General features: G+C 38.7%; 1 protein-coding gene across 3 annotated transcripts in view; it reads left to right on the top strand.

Annotated features, from left to right (window-relative positions):
- The window catches only part of STRN3 (striatin 3), an 87,022-nt gene extending 68,181 nt beyond the window's left edge, over nucleotides 1-18,841 (top strand). For all 3 annotated transcript variants that reach the window (XM_050953873.1, XM_050953872.1, XM_050953874.1), the window contains 8 exons: nucleotides 2,784-2,959; nucleotides 3,110-3,157; nucleotides 8,391-8,512; nucleotides 11,487-11,654; nucleotides 12,153-12,293; nucleotides 13,735-13,842; nucleotides 16,974-17,060; nucleotides 17,156-18,841. In XM_050953873.1, coding sequence (XP_050809830.1) covers nucleotides 2,784-2,959; nucleotides 3,110-3,157; nucleotides 8,391-8,512; nucleotides 11,487-11,654; nucleotides 12,153-12,293; nucleotides 13,735-13,842; nucleotides 16,974-17,060; nucleotides 17,156-17,325 — 1,020 coding nt within the window. In that variant the 3' untranslated portion in view covers nucleotides 17,326-18,841. The remainder of the gene's footprint in view (nucleotides 1-2,783; nucleotides 2,960-3,109; nucleotides 3,158-8,390; nucleotides 8,513-11,486; nucleotides 11,655-12,152; nucleotides 12,294-13,734; nucleotides 13,843-16,973; nucleotides 17,061-17,155) is intronic.

The raw sequence follows: 18,841 nt of genomic DNA, 5'->3' as shown, positions 1-18,841 counted from the left end.
TTATTTTAGGTGCACATGCACCTTTGATTGGAGATTTTCAGTGGCAGCACCTGTTCAGCCCATACTTTCGTTTCAGCCATTCTCAGGCCTCAAATGAGGATTTATGAAGCTGTGCAGGCAAACTGCCCTCAGTTCCTTCTCAACCACCCTATGGCTTGAGACAGAGCATCTAGCACAGTAGTTCTCAAACTTTTGTACTGGTGACCCCTTTCACATAGCAAACCTCTGAGTGTGAGACACCCTCTCCCTTGTAAATTAACACTTTTTTAATATATTTAACGCTATTATAAATATTGGATGCAAAGTGGGGTTTGGGTGGAGGCTAACAGCTCGTGACACACACACACCCATAATAAGCTCATGGCCCTCTGAGGGGTACTGACCTCCAGTTTGAGAACCCCTGGTCTAGTAGGTGTTCACTTCAAGCTTCACCATTAGCTTAGCTTTACAGTTTTAGTATTAGTTTTGTGTACTTAGTTCTAAAACTATTTACTTTCCCTCCTCATTTAACACACTCTTCCCCTCCCCGTTTGAGGCATTCTACTCAGGGGTCTTTGTTACCATGGTATGTCAGGATCTGCAGGGTTCAACTACTGCTTCTCTTGCTTGGAATCTTCCCTGGTTAGCTATGGACATTCTCAGAGCCCTGCTGTTTGGGAGACACCCACATACTCACCAAGTGTAAGAGCTGGTCTTTTAAAAGCAGATCTAGAAAAAACAGGGAGATAAAATGTGGGCTCCTCATGGTGGAACAAGCCCTGATACTAGCTTCCGATCCAGGCTGAGAACCACTTCCCCCCCGCCCTCCTCCAGTATACTGTTTTTTAAGTATAACCGGAGCCTTGTTGTCCTCCATACCCCACTCACCAGCATCTTCACAAGATGAAAGCACAGAAGGTACTAACAAGGCTGCAAAGATAAGTTCTACATCTCCTAATAGAGATCCGCATGTCAGTTCAAAGATTGATGGGTTTGGACAACATCCAGAGCTTGCCTCCTAGTTGACAGGTTTATGACTCTAACAAGCCTCATATCCAAAGTTAAAATAAGCCCTTGCACAGGAAAGTTGTCCTGCAACACTGAATTGGTGGTTAGACCCCAGAAAAGTTAAGAGGTCCGTGCTGTTTAACTTTCTTCTGATGGAGATATTTCTCATGGGTTCATGAGGTACATGTTCGGGAGCCCACCTGAGCCACCTCCAGATACAAAGGACTTGACTCTTCAGCTAAATGTATTGGAACTAAGAGGAATCAGGCCAGCTTGTATAGTATTCTACAAAATCCACCATGCAGATGTTAATCACCTTTCAAGATACCCTCTTTACTATGCAGGATCAGACCGTGATTGTCCAGCTCTTTTCTTTCTTTGGATTCTGTTTTTCTTTGAGGAACTAATAGATTTTTTACATACTCTACATATTATCTAAAAGAATTGAACAAAATTATAATTCATTGTATTGCACAACTGCAGTGTATAAAATGGATTTGAAGTTTTGAAACGGAAAAATAATCTCATATTCTTTTGAACTTTTCTCCTTTTTAATTTTATTTCCCTAAAAGTAGTTTGGTTTTTATTAAAATTCTATTTATTACAGTATTTTCTGACAGAAATTACAGCTTAATTTTCTCATAGAATAGATCTTAAGACCAGAAGGGGTGGTTATGATAATCTAATCTGATCTCCTGCATAACATAGGCAATAGATCATCCAATCTGACAACAATTATATACAGCAAATGTCAGCGATAGTTAAGGCTTTCTTGGAGTAGGAAAATCTCACTGAAGAGGAAAAGAGAAAACTAAGAAAACAAATCATTTTTCAGATTTTAAAATGAAGACTCTAGTAACAGTAGATTTGAGTAGTATTTTAAAAGTATTTCCCACAGGACATCAAAAATGCTGTGTTAGAGTTAAAAAAGAAAAAAAAATTGAGTCCTTTTCAGGATTTTTAGAAAAGATGCTTTTACTGCTTGCTACCATTGTCATAGTCAAATAAGTATTCTTTTCTCTTAACTGGTATGGCTTTTTGCAAGATACAAAACTGATGCATAAATTACTAAACTCAATACTAAACAGTAATAATTTTTGAATTCTAGTCTGTGTGGGCCTAGAAAGATTGTGAATAATATTAATTCTGTATTCGTTATATAGACTTTTTTCTATTTACAGCTGATGCAAAAGCTACAATTTCAATGGAAGAAAAACTTGCTTTTGCAGGTTTAGATGGTACTGAGATTTGATTTGGTATCCTGAATACCTTTCTGGAAAGATGGATCATACAAGCTAAAAAGGAGATATTAAATAATTTTCCCCCAGATATTATATGAAATACCAGTATATTTACATTGGTTAGTTTGTACATAAATATTGGTTGTCTCTTTGGTTCTGTAGCCTATAAACATGAAGAATTGTGATGGATACTGGTTCACTGGAAAACTTTCCAGTGGCATTTTATATTTCATTTCTCACTTTTTAGCAAACCTTAAAAAACATGCCAGAAATTAGAAACCATTTGGCAAATAGGCTTTCTTTACTAAATTTCTGTGCCTTTTTTGCAGACTCCTTGGTTTTGTCTCAGTGTTATTGATATAACTCTCAAAATTCTGTTTGGTGTTGCAGAGCTAGCAATGAATGCTTAATTTTTTGTATCTCCAGGAAAATGGTACTTACTTAAATCCATGTCCTAAACACTTCAGTCTTCAAACACTAACATACAGTATATAATTTTATATACAAAATCATTAAAGGTACTACGTGGATTTTTTTGTATGTTTTTGTTTTTAGCTGCCAGCCAATAAAGATGCCTTTCGGAAGACATGGAATCCTAAGTATACCCTACGCAGTCATTTTGATGGTGTGCGAACATTAGCTTTTCATCCTGTAGAGCCTGTGCTGGTTACAGCCTCTGAGGACCATACTTTAAAACTTTGGAACTTACAGAAAACAGTTCCTGCCAAAAAGCAAGTATATGGTGGCTTTCTTTTTTTTAAGCTTGAGGTATATGTTGTTGTGTGAGTTGTCTCTCTAAAATTTTTTTCATTATATTCAGTTTCATAACATGTTAACAGATAGTTTAGTATAATCACCTTTCTGTTTTTGTTTTTTTTCAGGAGTGCCTCTTTAGATGTAGAACCTATCTACACGTTTAGGGCCCACATGTAAGTGTTTGCCAGTTAATACTTCAGAAGCAGCCATTGCCACCTATTACAGATTCAGTAAAATGTTTAGGCTTAAAGATCGCAATTTTATTAACATTATTTATGCGTGGTGCCAAAGATGCACATAATTGTTTATAAATTGAGTAAAAACTGTCTCTGTCCTGAGGAATGCACTGTCAGGATAAAAGAACAATGACAACAACAAGGGATAACAACTGTAGAAGGCTTAAGGGGAAAGGACAGAGGATGTGGAAGAAGACACTGAAATTGTGCTGTAATGAAGACTGCTGGGTCTTTTTTTGTACAATATGTAAAGTCTGCATTAAGTGGATTTTGAGAAGACGCATAGGAGGTGAGGGTGGAGGTTTAGTAGATAGATTTAGGAAGGAAGCTTCACATATAGGGAATTGCACGAAAAAGGATACAGAGGGCAGGCATGGGTTGAGTGAAGAGAGTGGATAGGAAGAAGAACAAAATGAGACCAAGCGTAGATGTTGGAAGGATCTAAATTGCGCAGAGAGTGACAAATCCAAATTCAGTGCAAAAGGCAACAAAGGGTTTACAAGAGGGATCTCGGGTGGGTTAGTTTGGACATAAGTATCAGTTTTCACAACAGAGTTTTGAATAAGATAGCTGTTGGGAGTGAAGCAAATGCCAGGAATTCCTTTTGGGGGAGAGTTGAATTAATCAAGATGGATTATGATCAAAGCCTGATCAAGACTTCAGCCAGAAGATCTGCAATGTCAAACCATTGCGTCCCATGCGTCTTGAGTTTACCTATTTTTGTGTTTGGATGGGTATCTCATCTGAGATGCATCATGAAACCTATTACCACTTCCCATATCACAATCAGAGTTTTGGGAAGAGGGGCTAGTGCAAACTGGTTTGCCCCAAAAGGGACTCTTGTCCATCAAGTTGTGACAGTAAACTCACTAGAACAAAATAAGCCGGTGCAACCTGTCAGCTGCTCTGTAAAGCAGCTGATCCAGCATTTATAAAAAACATGCTGATGGTAAATGACTATCAGATCACTGAACTGTTGCACAGCTACTTGAGACCCAGTCAACTAACCCTGGCTTCTGACTCAGCAGAATAAACTAGAGGAAGGCAAAACAAAATAACTCAGCATGGTGTTGATGCACTGAGGGGAAATTCCTTTCTCTTGGGTATGGCAGTCAAGAATAACCAGTCCTACATCCAGCAACTACAAGCTCCAAAGTAATGCTCTGAGGGGAAGGTGTGGAAAACTTTCTGCTTCTGAAAATGGCATATGCTTCTTTCCCATCCAGAAATACTTATGGATTGTCCTTCCCTCTGACAGAATAATTTAGGTGGTAAAATAAATCTCCAGTCCCATGCTAGCCCACAAAGGAGGCAAGCCTGTGGCCAGGTCGGTCAGAACAAATACAGTTGTTCTTGTGAGAATTGCAGGGGTCATAACTGCTTAGGAACATTCTAATCTTGGGGTAACTCTGTGCCAAAAAATGAAAAATTCTGTGCACAATATTTTAAAATTCTGCAAAATTTTGCATATTATATTTGTCAAAATAATGCAATATAAACATGCTGATTTCAATTATTTTGGTAATTTATTTAAACGACAGTGCAATGGATGGAGAATTGGAGCATTGGAGAAAAACCCCAAACCCCTTTTGTCTACAGTAGCTAGCTAGGTTTGACCCTTTATTTCTCATTATTAGTCAACAAATGTATACAGCCATATGCTCAGTGTTACATCATAGGCAACTGAAGAATAAATGAGGGTTGGGGAATCAAAATCACAATTTATATTGGCTACTGACCATCTCCAGAAAGGTCAATAGTAAACATAGAGCACGTTTTGATAGGAACATTTTTCAGTCCAAAAATTTAGCCCAGTTCTAATCACTGAAGCTTCATAAGCGTTTATAAAACCATACTGTCATTTACAATAAGTCTCTTTATACAACTTTGGCAATGTAAAGGACCCTTAAAACTTTTACACCTGTTCTATGCTCCACAATCTCCTTTGGAATTCACTAAGAATGGGAACAGTATGCTAACAACAATGAGAACAACTAAGCAGACAGGCTGCTACATTATACTCTACCTGAGTTCACAGAGCCTGCCTCATTCCTACCTCCAAACATCCTGAAGTCCCAGTCCTCCATGATATGCATGCTGCAATAGCAAGCCAAAGGGACAGTCTCTCTCGTTCGCTCACTTCCATGCCTGCTCAGCCTGCCCATGTCCTCCAGTGATGATTGACATCTCCTCTGGCCGTACTGGCTGGCAGGGAGGAGCAAGTGACTGCTCTTTCAGCTTCCCTTTGTTTCCCCATAGAAGTCATTCTTCTGTGGGAAAACAAATCTGCGGATGACGTGAATTCTGCTCCTGCACAGTGGCACGGAATTGCCTCAGGAGGAACATTCTGAGGAACTCAGCAGATGAGATCTTACGAATCTCTATGATATATCTCAGCGGTTCTCAAACTGTAGGTCAGGACCCCAAAGCAGGTCGCAATCCCATTTTAATGGGGTTGCCAGGGCTGGTGTTAGACTTGCTGGGGTCCAGAGCCAAAGCCCCACGGCTTCAGCTCATGCTCAGGCTTCGGTCCCCACTCCTGCAGTCGTGTAGTAATTTTTGTTGTAAGAAGGGGCTCATGGTGCAGTGAAGTTTGGGAACCCCTGAATATCTGTATAGAAAGGTAGATGGCATACTGTTATGGATAGTTGTCATTGTTTCCAGTATATTATCTGTTCTGTGCTTTTTGTTTTGGTTTGTTTTTTTTAAAGGGGAAAAAAATTGGGGTATTTCTAGATAGCTTGTGGATTTTTTGGTTTTTATTATTTTATGATAGTCAGTTACTCTTCAAAAGTGGTGTAATGGATGTAGACTTTTTTTCTTTTTCAATATTTATCCCCAGTCTCTCCTATCTCAAAACAGTAAATGCAGTAAACCTATTGCATTATTATAAATGTTATTGCCTAAACTGATGGACAAGATAATCCAAAATTAAAAATGAAACTACATTTGTGTCTGGGTCCCGCAGCATTTCTGTGTCTGAAATAATCTAGAGACTTTGTGTAGGGCTTCAGATTTGTCATAGCATTTTTTTAATCAAAAGTCACAGAAAAGTCATGATGTATGACTTTTGTAGTAGAAATCATGGGTTTAGGAGGAAATAGTGTGTGAAATGATGGACACACTTTTTGAAAATGGGGGGACCATGTAGGAAGGTCACATTCTGTCCCCAGGGGGAGGGAGCATTTTACAGAGCAAGTCCACCTCGCACTCATCCCACAGTGGTGGCTCCTGTCTTGTGGGGCTGGCCCAGCTCCCCGCTCCTGTCTTCATTTCTTGCCACAGTCTGCAGGCAGGGCCCTGCCCCCTTTCCTGGCCCTGGAAGGTTTGTAATAGATGAAATTGATTCTTCCTCCAACATTATAGGAGACAGGTGGGGACTGTGCCAAGAAATGAAGTGAAGCTTCCCAGTGTCCCTGGTCTTTGTGGTGATGGCAGCCAACATTTTCCCTTATAGGATCACAGAATTGTAGGGCTGGAAGGCACCTGTGGAAGTAATATAGTCCAGCCCTCTGAGCTGAGGCAGCACCAAGTAAAAACCTAGATCATCCTTGATAGGTGTTTGTCCAGCCTGTTCTTGAAAACCTCCAATAATGGGGATTCCAGTCTCCTTTGGAAGCCTATTCCAGAACTTAACTACCTTTATTATTTGAAAGTTTTTTTCTAATATCTAACGCAAATCTCCTTTGCTGCAGATTACATCCATTACTAGTTGTCCTGCCTTCAGTGGATATGGAGCACAATTTATCACCATCTTCTTTATAACAGACTTTAACATATTTGAAGACTGTTATCAAGTCCCTTCTCAGTCGTCTTTTCTCACAACTTAAACATGCCCAGTTTTTTTTAACTTTTTCTCATAGGTCAGGTTGTCTAAACCTTTTATCATTTGTTACTCTCCTCTGGACTCTCTGCAGTTTGTCCACGTCTTTCCTAAAGCTTAGTTCCCAAAACTGAACACAGTATGCCAGCCGAGGGCTCACCATTGCCAAGTAGAGGGGAACAGTTATCTCCTGTGTCTCATGAATGACACACCTGTTAATGCACCCAAAAATATTAGCCTTTTTTTGCAACTGCATCACATTGTTGTTGACTCATATTCAGTTTGTGATTCTCTGTAACCCCCAGATTATTTTCAGAAGTACTACCAACTAGCTAGTTATTCCCTGTTTTGTAGTATACATTTCAACCAGTTGTGCCACCTACCTTATAGTAATTTCGTCTAGACCACATTTCCCTTAGTTTGCTTATTAGAATGTCATTTGGAACGGTGTTGAAAGTCTCACTTAAATTAAGATCTGTCACATCTACTGTTCCCCTTCTGCCAGGACAGTAACCTTGTCCAAGAAGGAAATTAGGTTGGTTTAGCATGGTTTATTCTTGACAAATCCATCCTGGCTATTTCTTATAAACTCCTTTGGGAGCTTGCAAGTTGATTGTTTAATTTGTTCCACTATTTTACCAGGTATTGAAGTTAGGCTGACTGGTCAGTAATTCCTTGAGTCCTCTTTGTTCCTCTTTTTAAAAGATTGGTATTATGCTTGCCCTTCTGCAGTTCTCTGGGACCTCACTTACCTTCCACAAGTTCTTGAAGATAATTGCTAACAGTTCCAAGATTGCATTAGGCTAGTTCTTTAAGTACAAGAGGATGAATTTCATCTAACCATGTCGACTTGTATACATCTAACTTATCTAAATAATCTTTAACCTGTTTCCCTCTTTTGGCTTTCATTCCTTCCCCTTTGTTGTTGTTAATTGAGATCTGGTCATCCTTAACCTTTTTAATGAAGGCTGAAGCAAAATAGACATTAACATTGCAGCTTTCTTGATGTCGTCAGTTATTAGCTCTCTTCACTAGCTTCAACCACTCTATTTCCCATAGAATTTTATGTAATACATTAATTCTTAATAGAAATATTTGTAGGTAAGATTATTTCTGTGGAGTGTGAGATTTTTATGCCATTGGTTTCAAGCACCATTAATAAAGTTGCAAAGAAAACAACTTAATGGAATCATTTTACTATTTCATTAGAAATTAAACTTTGCAGAGAAAAATGAATGCAATGGTTTTCAGTTGTCTTCTGTTTTACAAAAACATGCTTTTACAATTGTCATTTCTGCTCTGTACTTTATTTAGCCAGTAGTAAAATATTTTTTTTTCTTTTAACAGTGGACCTGTATTGTCATTGGCAATTAGTTCTAACGGAGAACAGTGTTTTAGTGGTGGCATTGATGCAACCATCCAGTGGTGGAATATGCCTAGCCCTAATGTGGATCCTTATGATACATATGGTAAGTGTCTTCTGGGAATGATAGATTGTCAGCATATAGACTTTGAGACTTCTAATACTATTATTTGAATCTAAAGTGGTTCTGAAAGCTCATGAAGAGCTTTTATTAAAAAATGTCACAGCTTATCTGAATTACTACAAACATCTTTATTAATGTGCTTTTGGGTATGTCTGTACTGCAGTCACAGGGTGTGATTGCAGCTCAAGTAAACATAGCTAGATTGCAACTGGCTCAGGTATCCTGAGTACTGGAGCAGTGAAGCTGTAGTAGCTGACAGTTCTGTGTGGGCTAGCCCGACAAGTAATTCCCCAGGGTTCTGAGTGGGCTTGTGTAGCCTGTGCTGAAACACACACTGCTGTAGCTTCACTGTTCTGGTACCAAAGTTAAGTAGATTAAAGCTAGCTCAGGTATGTCTAGTTGAGCTGAACTTGTACTCTGTGATTACAGTATAGATATATCATTTGTGTTGTGTATGCTGAAGGTGGGATATGTGTATGTTGTACACCAAATGGTATAAGTATGACAAAGTATATTATCTCATTCTCTGATAATTTTTAATTCCCCAGATAAAGAGGCTTATACCCTTTCTTCCAGTACAGATATTGTAGCTTATTTTTGTTCTAAAGCTATTGATGGGCTTTCTTAGTGAGACAAGTGCTTAATATATGTGCCTTAGTTTTCCACCTGTAAAATCAGAGTAATTCTTGCTCACTTTTTGTGTAGTGATTTGAGATCCTTGGATAGAAAGTGGTATAGAAACACAGAACTTTTTAAAACTGTTTTCTAAGTTCTACTGAACTGTCATTAAAATTATCAAGTGTACATAATTTACATTTCTTTCTTCCTTCCAGTCACAGGAAATGTGCCTTTAATTTTTTTGGTTTTGTTTCTTTGGTGGTGGTGGCGTTAAAAGCATTTTATCATCTTCCACGTGATCTGTGTAGATTTTACACACTGAAAACAGTACCACTATCTTGAACTAATTAATATATCTTCAATATCTGATATTTAAAATATCCTATTCCAAAGTCACTCTTAAGATAATTTTAAATGCTTGTTCATCAAAATGGTATGTATTTTAATTTCCAACTTAATTTATCTTTATGTACACTTGATAATTTTAATGACAGTTCAGTAGAACTTAGAAAATAGTTTTAAAAGTTCTATGTTGCTATACCACTTTCTATCCAAGGATCTCAGCAGGGGGGAATGCCTCATTCTCTGAAACTATCTCTGTTGGTGCCTGGCCAGGGAGAACCACAGGCAGCTGTGGGGAGCCCACGCAGAGTCCCGGACTCTCCACCTGCCCTTGGCCAGGCGGGGAGCTTTGGGGGTGGGGACATGGCTGGGGCTGCTCTAAAACCCCTCCCCCCTGCACCGCTGGCAGATGGAAGGTCTACTGCGGCTCCCCAGTTGGGCTCCATGCTGGCCTGGGTGGGGGTAGACCTGTGGACCTGCCCGGGGACTGCTCCAAATCCCTGCTCAGAGCAGGTGGAGGGTTTGCCACAGCTGTCTGCCCATCTCTTACCATGGCCGGGCTGCAGCTCCAAGCTGCCCTTCCTCCCCGGCCGAAGCCAGGTCGTGGGGAGATGTGCTGGGAGCTGTGGGGAACCGTGGCAGACCCTCCACCTGCCCTGGGTGGGGGGCCTGAGAAGCCCCTGCCCAGGGCAGATGGAGGGATCCAGGTTATACAGCTACAAGATCAATACCAATCTCTTCAGCTCCCTCATCCATGGTAACGTCAGATTTATTGGAATCACCTCTACAGGCTCATGCTGACATTCCATTATTGGTACTATATATGCGTGAATCATTGGTATCTGTTGAACATCTGACTGCAAGATTTGGCACTCCCTTAATGAAGACTTCTCAAGCCTAACTGATGTAGGGCTCAGAAAAAAACTGGGTCCATCTGTGAGCAGCCCTATATTTAGGATGGAAGCATTGTTTTGGGAACCATGAGTGAATTTTTCTTAAGGCTTGTCAAAAGAATGCCAGCTGGAGAGGCTGGTTTTGTTAGATATTTCTAGCTTCTTTCTGAATTACATTTTTCATTAAAAGAACGAGGAGTCCTTGTGGTACCACCAAGGGAGGAAAAATAATTTCTCCCACTGTTACTCATACCTTCTTGTCAACTATCTGAAATGGGCTACTCTCATTACCACTTCAAAAGTTATTTTTCCTCCCTTGGTATCCTGCTGTTAATTGAATTGTCTTGTTCGACTGACCTCACACTTGGTAAGACAACTCCCATCCTTTCGTGTATTTATACCTGCTCCTGTTTTTTCCACTCCATGCATCTGATGAAGTGGGTTCTAGCTCATGAAAGCTTAGGTCCAAATAAATTTGTTAGTCTCTAAGGTGCCACAGGGACTACTTGTTTTTGCTGATACAGACTAACACAGCTACCACTCTGGAACCTTTCATTAAAAGATTTCTGTATCCCTGCCCCTCATTTTGTTCCTTCCTTCCCTGTCCTTTTCTGCTCCCTCATAAATAAATAAATAAATAATGCCACAGCGCCGGTGATGCCCAAATCTGATATGAAGGAAGTTTAAAAGTATATTGGAGAAGGAGGGGAAGAGGAAGAAAGGACATGTTTTCCTGGAGCCACTCACCCCAAAGCAGAAAGGAAACCTCCAAGAGTTCTTTCATGTCATTTTTTTGGTGAGGAGATTGGCACCGGGGATAAATACCCTTCTATATGAGAAGCCTAGAGCTGTCAGATTTGTGAAAAGGGAGAGCCTGGTAAAAGCAGCTGCTAGAGCTCGGGTCTTTTCTTACTGATTTCTACAGGATTGTTACATGGTTACGATATCTATATTCTATTAATTACTGAAGCTGGAAAATATCAACTGTGGTTTTTGAGTTTACCTTAGGAATTATTTTGTACCTAGGTGTAAAGTTTTTTAGTATTTCTCATCTTCAGTAAAAAGCTTTAACTTTTAACTTGGGAATTTTTTTCCTTTTCTAGAGCCAAACGTTCTAGCTGGCACATTAATTGCTCATACAGATGCAGTCTGGGGTCTTGCTTATAGTGGTATAAAGAATCATTTACTATCTTGCTCAGCAGATGGCACTATTAGATTATGGAATCCACCAGAAAAATTGCCCTGCATTTGCACTTACAATGGAGAAAAGGGTGAGTATGACGTTTGCGTTTTTAAAAAAAAAAAGCATTTTTGTTTAAAAATTTGTGTGATGGGAAAGGGATAAGTTTGTTTCCTCAGTTTGCCCGAACCAAGCGTCAACTTGCAGTATTTCTAGGACAAAAGGAAAACTCCTGGAGCTCCAAGGAAGTGCAGCTGTGATGAACCTCTTAAATGAAGCCTTCACTCCCTTCTACAGCCATCCATCCTTCCTCTTCAGATGCTAGCTCTTTAAGTGGAATGAGTTCTGCACAAACCTTAGCTGGTTTTGGCAATCTTACTTTTTAAAATTACTGATTATTATTATTGCTGATAATTAAGGTAGCTGCTTTATTTCTTTTTACAGCATTTTGTAAAAACTCTAAAAGGAGTTTCTTTGGTAATTACTGTGAAAGAAAAATAGGAAAGATTATTTAAACCTTTTTAAGCCTATAAGATATCTTAAGGGTTTAATTTCTCCATCTAATCTTTTTTTTTTTTTTTCTCCTTAGAACACGGAATACCTACATCGGTTGACTTTATAGGTTGTGATCCTGCTCATATGGTCACATCTTTTAGCACTGGCAGCACAGTCATTTATGATTTAGAGACATGCCAATCACTGGTAATACTCTCATCACAGATAGACTCTGGTAAGTTAATATGAATTAATTTTCTCTCTCATGCAGCTTAGATGTGTGCTCTTTCAAAAGCTTCAGTGTATGCTGAGCTACAAGAGCTTTATTCCTCTTTTTCTGTATTGCACAAATTCGCATTTTAATTCTATTCTGACTTTTTCTTATTCTTTGATTGTCATGTGGAGATGTCAAATCATAGAAATAGGGGAATAAATGAGGAAAAGTAACTTTCTTGGCAAAGGGAAATGTTTTCATCTTTGTGTTTAAAAAAAAGTTTGAGAGACTCTGGAATGATCTGAAGGGTAAGGATGACGATAATTCAGAAAGGGTTACAGAGATGCTGAAAGTGACAGAACCTTGCCAAAACCCAAAAAAATTAGCTAGTTTTTCAAGAACCAATTCCCTGAATTAAATATGAAGGAACAGAATTCTAACTACATAGGCATATGCATGAATATGTTAAGTGCAGGCATTATGGTTCTAACACAAAAGAGAAAGTGTAGAATCAGTACGTCTTAATTGTTGACTCTCTCTGTCTTCTGGACCAGGAGGTTGAGCACCAGGATCAGATCCAGTGCTGAGAATGCAATATAACATCATTGTTGCCCTGTTGTAGGTGCCGGCATTTAAACCCCTTCTCAGTAAAATAAGGTTGAAAATCTAGTATTGTAGGAGGGCAATGTACTGCTACATATGTAATAGCTCAGTTAGTCTAGTCTTTACCTCAATAGTATTTAACGGCTAGTATTAAGCATCCTGAGACAGCTAGATTATGAAAGGAAACTATAGAGAATCATAGTCTATGTTATATTGGCCTTGATACTAAGATAGATGCCCATATAAAGGGAGGAACATATCTCTTTGGTTAAGGATAAAAACTTAAATAGCTAAACATCAAAAGGGAAACTCAAAACTTCAGCGAAGTATCCTTTCACAAGGCAAATGATACACCAAGATATAGGAGAGACTAGTTTAAAGACATGGTATGTATCATTAAATAATTTAAGTAGAAATAAGACATTTGTGTAGTGCATAGGAAAAGAGAATCTAGTTAGTAGGTGAGGAGTCATAGCTTATCTTTTTTGTGACACCTCTCCCCGTGCCCCATTACTACTACCATTAAATACAAACCTAATCTGTTCACCCTCTCTCTAAAGTATCTTTCATACATATAGCCCAATCACACAGTTTTTATCTTCATAATAAACTGATTAGAGTACATGTGGATTAGACCCTGCCCTGTAAAGCCAGAGCAAGTCACATGTATTTCTCTTTCATTACATATTTTAGTCTAAAATGTCTTAATTTTCCTGACACTTGAAGTTCCATCCAATATGCTATTAATTCACTGGTTATTTTTAAATATGGTGTTTTCTTGGGCAATATTATTACTTGCTGACTGCATTTTTACCATTTATCCATCATATATTTTACCTATAACTTTCTGTCTTTTCAGGATTGCAGTCAAATAATCATATTAACAGGGTAGTAAGTCATCCTACACTTCCTGTAACAATTACAGCTCATGAAGATAGACACATCAAGTTTTTTGACAATAAAACGGGTAAGGATACTAAAAACCTAGTGCATTAAGCTAAGTAATGTTTAAAATAAATCTAGGTGGATATGGGAGGGTCCTACCACACAACTTGTTGCAGATCATAGCATAAATTTGTTGTTCCACTGTTACATGTTAGTATAAAAGAGACATTCCCCTTACAGTAGGAAAATATATAACTTTTCCAGTATTATCTTCATAGCCTAAATCACATGATCCTGCCTATACTTACTTTGATATAAGTGAAATATCACGTTTTGCATTTTAGTCATATCTTGTTGTAAATCCATAACTGACTGGAAATCTGAGGCCTTGTTAAAGGATTGGTTCTTAATTCAAAATATCTGGATAATCATCCATAAGGCTAAGATTTAGTCATGGGTATTTTTAATAAAAGTCATGGACAGGTCTCGGGCAATAAATAAAAAAATTCATGGCCCGTGACCTGTCCATGACTTATACTATAAATACCCCTGACTAGATAATAGGTGCTCTAAGGGGCCCCAGGGCACTGCTGCTGCTCAGATGGTGGAGGTTGGGGAAGGCTCTAGGGCGGAGCATGGCTGAGAGCGCCACGGCTGCTCGGGGGTGGAGGGCAGCCTGGGGTCTTTTTTTTCCATACACAAGCCACTTAGCTTCCAGATTAGCCACTCCTGTGTCCTGGTCAGTCTCCTTACATTTCTCTCTTGGGGCTTCTGACCTTGCTTCAGCTTGCAACAGAGCCAGGCAGCTCTCCTTGCAGATAGACCTGAACAACATGACCCAAGATTCCCATGGGCTCGTCAGCAATTCTGTAATTGTGTGAAAGAACAGTTAGGCTCTCTCAGTTATTTACGTGGGACCTATCATTTTATCCAGTGACTGCCTGTACTAAGTCATCAGGAGAAGGCTGTTTTTCCTTTGTTCTGGGGGGATATGATGAATTCCCTTTCTGTATTAGCTTCCCAGTTAGTGCTCTATTTTCTTTCACCGAATCTTGGCAGGTGCTTCTAAAAGCCAGTCTTTCTTGGCCAAAAATTTCACTTGTTAAATATTATCACAAATCCAAATGTCAATACAGTAACTTCTCCTTTCATAAACCAGTAGATATCAGCCTAGATCTACCCAAACTCTTTACAAGTATGGCTGAAATGCAATAGAGAGCCCAGGATTGTGTTAGGAAGCTACATCTGAGGTAGTGAGAGAATATTTTCCCTTTGACCCTGTAGGCTTTGATTACCATGGATAATAGGTCCTCTCCGTCATTGCTAAGTACTGCCGTATCGAGTACTTCCCCATTCCCCTGGCCTTATTCTTTCCCATACCCTGCCTCTCCCCAAAAATTAAACAGGTCATCTGTTTCTCTCCTGTCATCTGTTTCTCTCCTGTTAAAGATCAAGGTCATTACCTACAGACCTGTTGGAACAAGAAGTAATTTATTGTTGCCAAGAAGTTGTGATTGGGGCTGCTAGAGGCCCATTTTAGACTTAAAATGGCGTATCTGTTTTACAAACTGTAAGCTCTAGAAAAGGGGATGAGATGAGAGAATGGATAGAAAAATGTAGACACAGCAACTGTGCTAGGGTATGTCACAAGATGTTCCTGTACTACAACAAAAAGATTGAAACTCGCTGTCTCCCCCACATGCTCAGTGTCTAACTGTTCACCATATTTGGGGTCAGGAAGGATTTGTTCCCTGGGTTAGACTGGTAGAGACTGTGGGGGTTTTTTTGCCTTTCTCTGCAGTTTGGGGCATGGGTCACTTACTTGTTTGAACTAGAATAAATGGTGGATACTCTAACTTGAAATCTTCTCATCAAGATTTGAGAACTTCAGTAACTCAGCCAGAGGTTACAGGCCTATCGTAGGAGTGGGTGGGTGAAGTTCTGTGGCCTGTGATGTACAGGAGGTCAGACTACTAGATGATCATGATAGTCTCTTCTGACATTAGTCTAATGAGTCTGAGTTTATTAGAGTACTAGCTTTCTGTTCTTTAGAGCATCTGTCTGCTCTTCCACATCGTACTTAATGTATATGTAAGGATGTATTTATTTGGATTTAAATAAACATATTCCAAGTGGCTATACCAAACTTTGATATCTTTACCATCATTTTAAAAACAGAAGAGTGGTACATTGCCTTCCTCTTATTCCCATTTCCCATACATGTGTATATATAACCACCAAAAAAAAATTATAAACCAAATCAAAAGATTCCCAAAAGAATACCAGCCCCTTATGCCTTCGAAATTCCCAGAGCTGATTCCCCAGAGCTTGCCTTCAATTGGAAGCTGGAAACCTAGAATAATGCCCCTCTGTTTTCCTTGTGTTCTTACTGGAATGTTCTCATTTGTGAAAAATTTGAACCACCTCTAATTGCATCTTGTGCATTTATTTTGCAGCAGTTGCAGTCACAACGAAAGTTATTTAATTCTAGCGCACATGCATATATGCAAGTCGTGGTCATGAAAGGTCACGGTGATGACATTGAAACTGAAATTCCTCAATATTCCTCATCCTGCCCTTCACTGGGCCTCAGTGATGACTTGTGGACATTGGGGCAATACACGGGTAACAGTTGTCACCATAACCACTTAGTCTTTGGTGGTCTTGTTATGATTGCCAACGAAGGTGCTAAACATATGGTATCTGTACTGTGAATATGCCTACCTGAAAGTCACCCAAGACCACCACTGTGCTCTGTATAGGCCATGAAACATCTTTCACGTCGTTAAAAATTAATAGAGTTTAAAGCTATACAAATAAATGTCAATTCCAGTATGATTCTAACATTTAATTTAAATCTATTTTGTTGTTTGCTACCTCATATTAAATTGATTTCTTAATATAAGGGTACGTCTTCACTACCTGCCATATCGGCGGGTAGCAATCTCGATCCCCAAACGCGCTTATATCGATTCCGTAACTCCACCAACCCGAACGGAGTTGCGGAATCGACAGGGGGAGCCGCGGACATTGATCCCACGCTGTGAGGACAGTGAGTAATTCGATCTTAGATACTTCTACTTCAGCTACGTTATTCACGTAGCTGAAGTTGCATATCTAAGATCGATTTTCCCACGTAGTGTAGACCAGCCCTAATTCTGTCAAAAAATATTAAGACACTTCCCGGGAATTGATACTTTATTTTGCTTTTAGGTAAAATGATCCATTCTATGGTTGCTCACTTGGATGCTGTCACAAGTCTAGCAGTAGATCCCAATGGAATCTATTTGATGTCTGGAAGTAAGTTTTAATTGTATGTATTGTCCACAATTTTGCTTTAATAAAATTTAAAGGATATGAAAACCTAACTTTTTGTATCTTTCTTTTTAATACAGGCCATGACTGTTCCATTAGACTATGGAATTTAGACAGCAAGACTTGTGTACAAGAAATAACAGCCCATAGGAAAAAGTTGGATGAGTCAATTTATGACGTAGCATTTCATCCATCAAAAGCATACATTGCCAGTGCAGGAGCTGATGCCCTTGCCAAAGTATTTGTGTGACACAACAAAACAAACCTGCACCGTAATAGCAGGTCTGCTTGGACAAAAAAAGAGGGAATGCATCACTGCCATCAATGAAACGGCTACCAATAGGACACTACATCTGATCTGCCTGGCCGAAGGCTGTATATGGGGCAGGTTTAAGTTGGTGAAAAGTCACTGCATCTTGAATAATGTCAGGCTTGCTAATTTAACTGTAATTTACTGTATTTTTTTGGAAAAAAAAAAAAAAAGAAAACCAGTATTTGTAGGCTGGACTGAATATGAACTGAGCATATGTCTGTTCTTTAGGTGTCTTTAAGCAAACGTGGAGTCTGATCTTACAAAAGACTTTTATTTTGGACTCTGTGTGCTGCCTTAGGGTTAGGAATGTGGTGCTCTTGTGGGGGGAAGTGAGCTCCAAGAGTAGCTTTCTTTTCATCTCTTAGTGATCTTCTGTTTATCAGTTGAATGCCACAGATCCCCTTTTAAACTTTTATTTTGCTTTAAAGAAAAGGAAATTTAACTTAAAATATTTTAGCATTAGTTGCACAAAATGTTTGAATAAAATTCTAGTTTTTATAAGTCTTTTTATATATTTAGCCTGTCACAACAGTGCTCAAGATTGTATTGATGATGATTTTTCTGCATTATAGGACCCTAAAACACAGAGATCTCACTGACCCGCTGCCGTGTAACCACAATCTTCCCTTCTTTTGCCTAACACAGCTCAGCTAAGTCCTTTCATTAAGGATGCTAATTCATCATCATCGCATAACTGTCTTCATAAATATAAAGGACTGTAAAGAAGTATGTTTAAAGGAAACACAGAGGGGTTGTAATACCCTCCCAATGAACTCTTAAAAAAATTAATCTTGGCATCCTATCACTATGTGATATTTTATACATCTTACTGTATTTACAAGTTTATTTATCAAGGATTACCCATCTTGCTAATGGCCTATTGTTATTTATTTCACTTTTTGTTGGTCTTTATATCCTTTTATGTAGTGTATTAAAGGGCCCTGTATATCTGTTATGGCACTCTTTGAACAGTCTAAAATAGACTAAAAATGGGACATTTCATAGTTTTTAAAGTTACAAACCAAGATTTTTTTTCTGGTTAAGTATCTGGAGTGAAGTTGATTCCAGAAAAAACAATCTTGTTTCAGAACTTTTGGAGTGAAAAATGTTTATTTGCGTTTCAAATAGAATACAGAAGTAGTAGAATCAAGATTAATAAATCTGCTGTGTTTGGACTAGTTATTCCCTGCTTTTTTTTTTTTTTTCAAATGTGCTTCAGTTTATGGTGTAACTAAAGATTTTGTTTGTGTAATGCATGATTAAGAGAGAGTATTTTTTCTAGTCTTCCACAAAACTTTTCTGATCAGTTTGCGGGTTTTGATGAGTTTTGTAAGGTTTCTGTTTTACAAACTATGAATCAGCAAATTTTTAAGATTGTACCACGTAGCAAAAGTACAACAGTTGAAAAATAATGTATATAAAATGCATATAATAAATATTAAATGGTGTACCT

The sequence above is a fragment of the Gopherus flavomarginatus genome, chromosome 5, assembly GCF_025201925.1.
Source record: "Gopherus flavomarginatus isolate rGopFla2 chromosome 5, rGopFla2.mat.asm, whole genome shotgun sequence".
Lineage (NCBI taxonomy): Eukaryota > Metazoa > Chordata > Testudines > Testudinidae > Gopherus > Gopherus flavomarginatus.
This window is presented reverse-complemented; position numbering and strand designations above follow the sequence as displayed.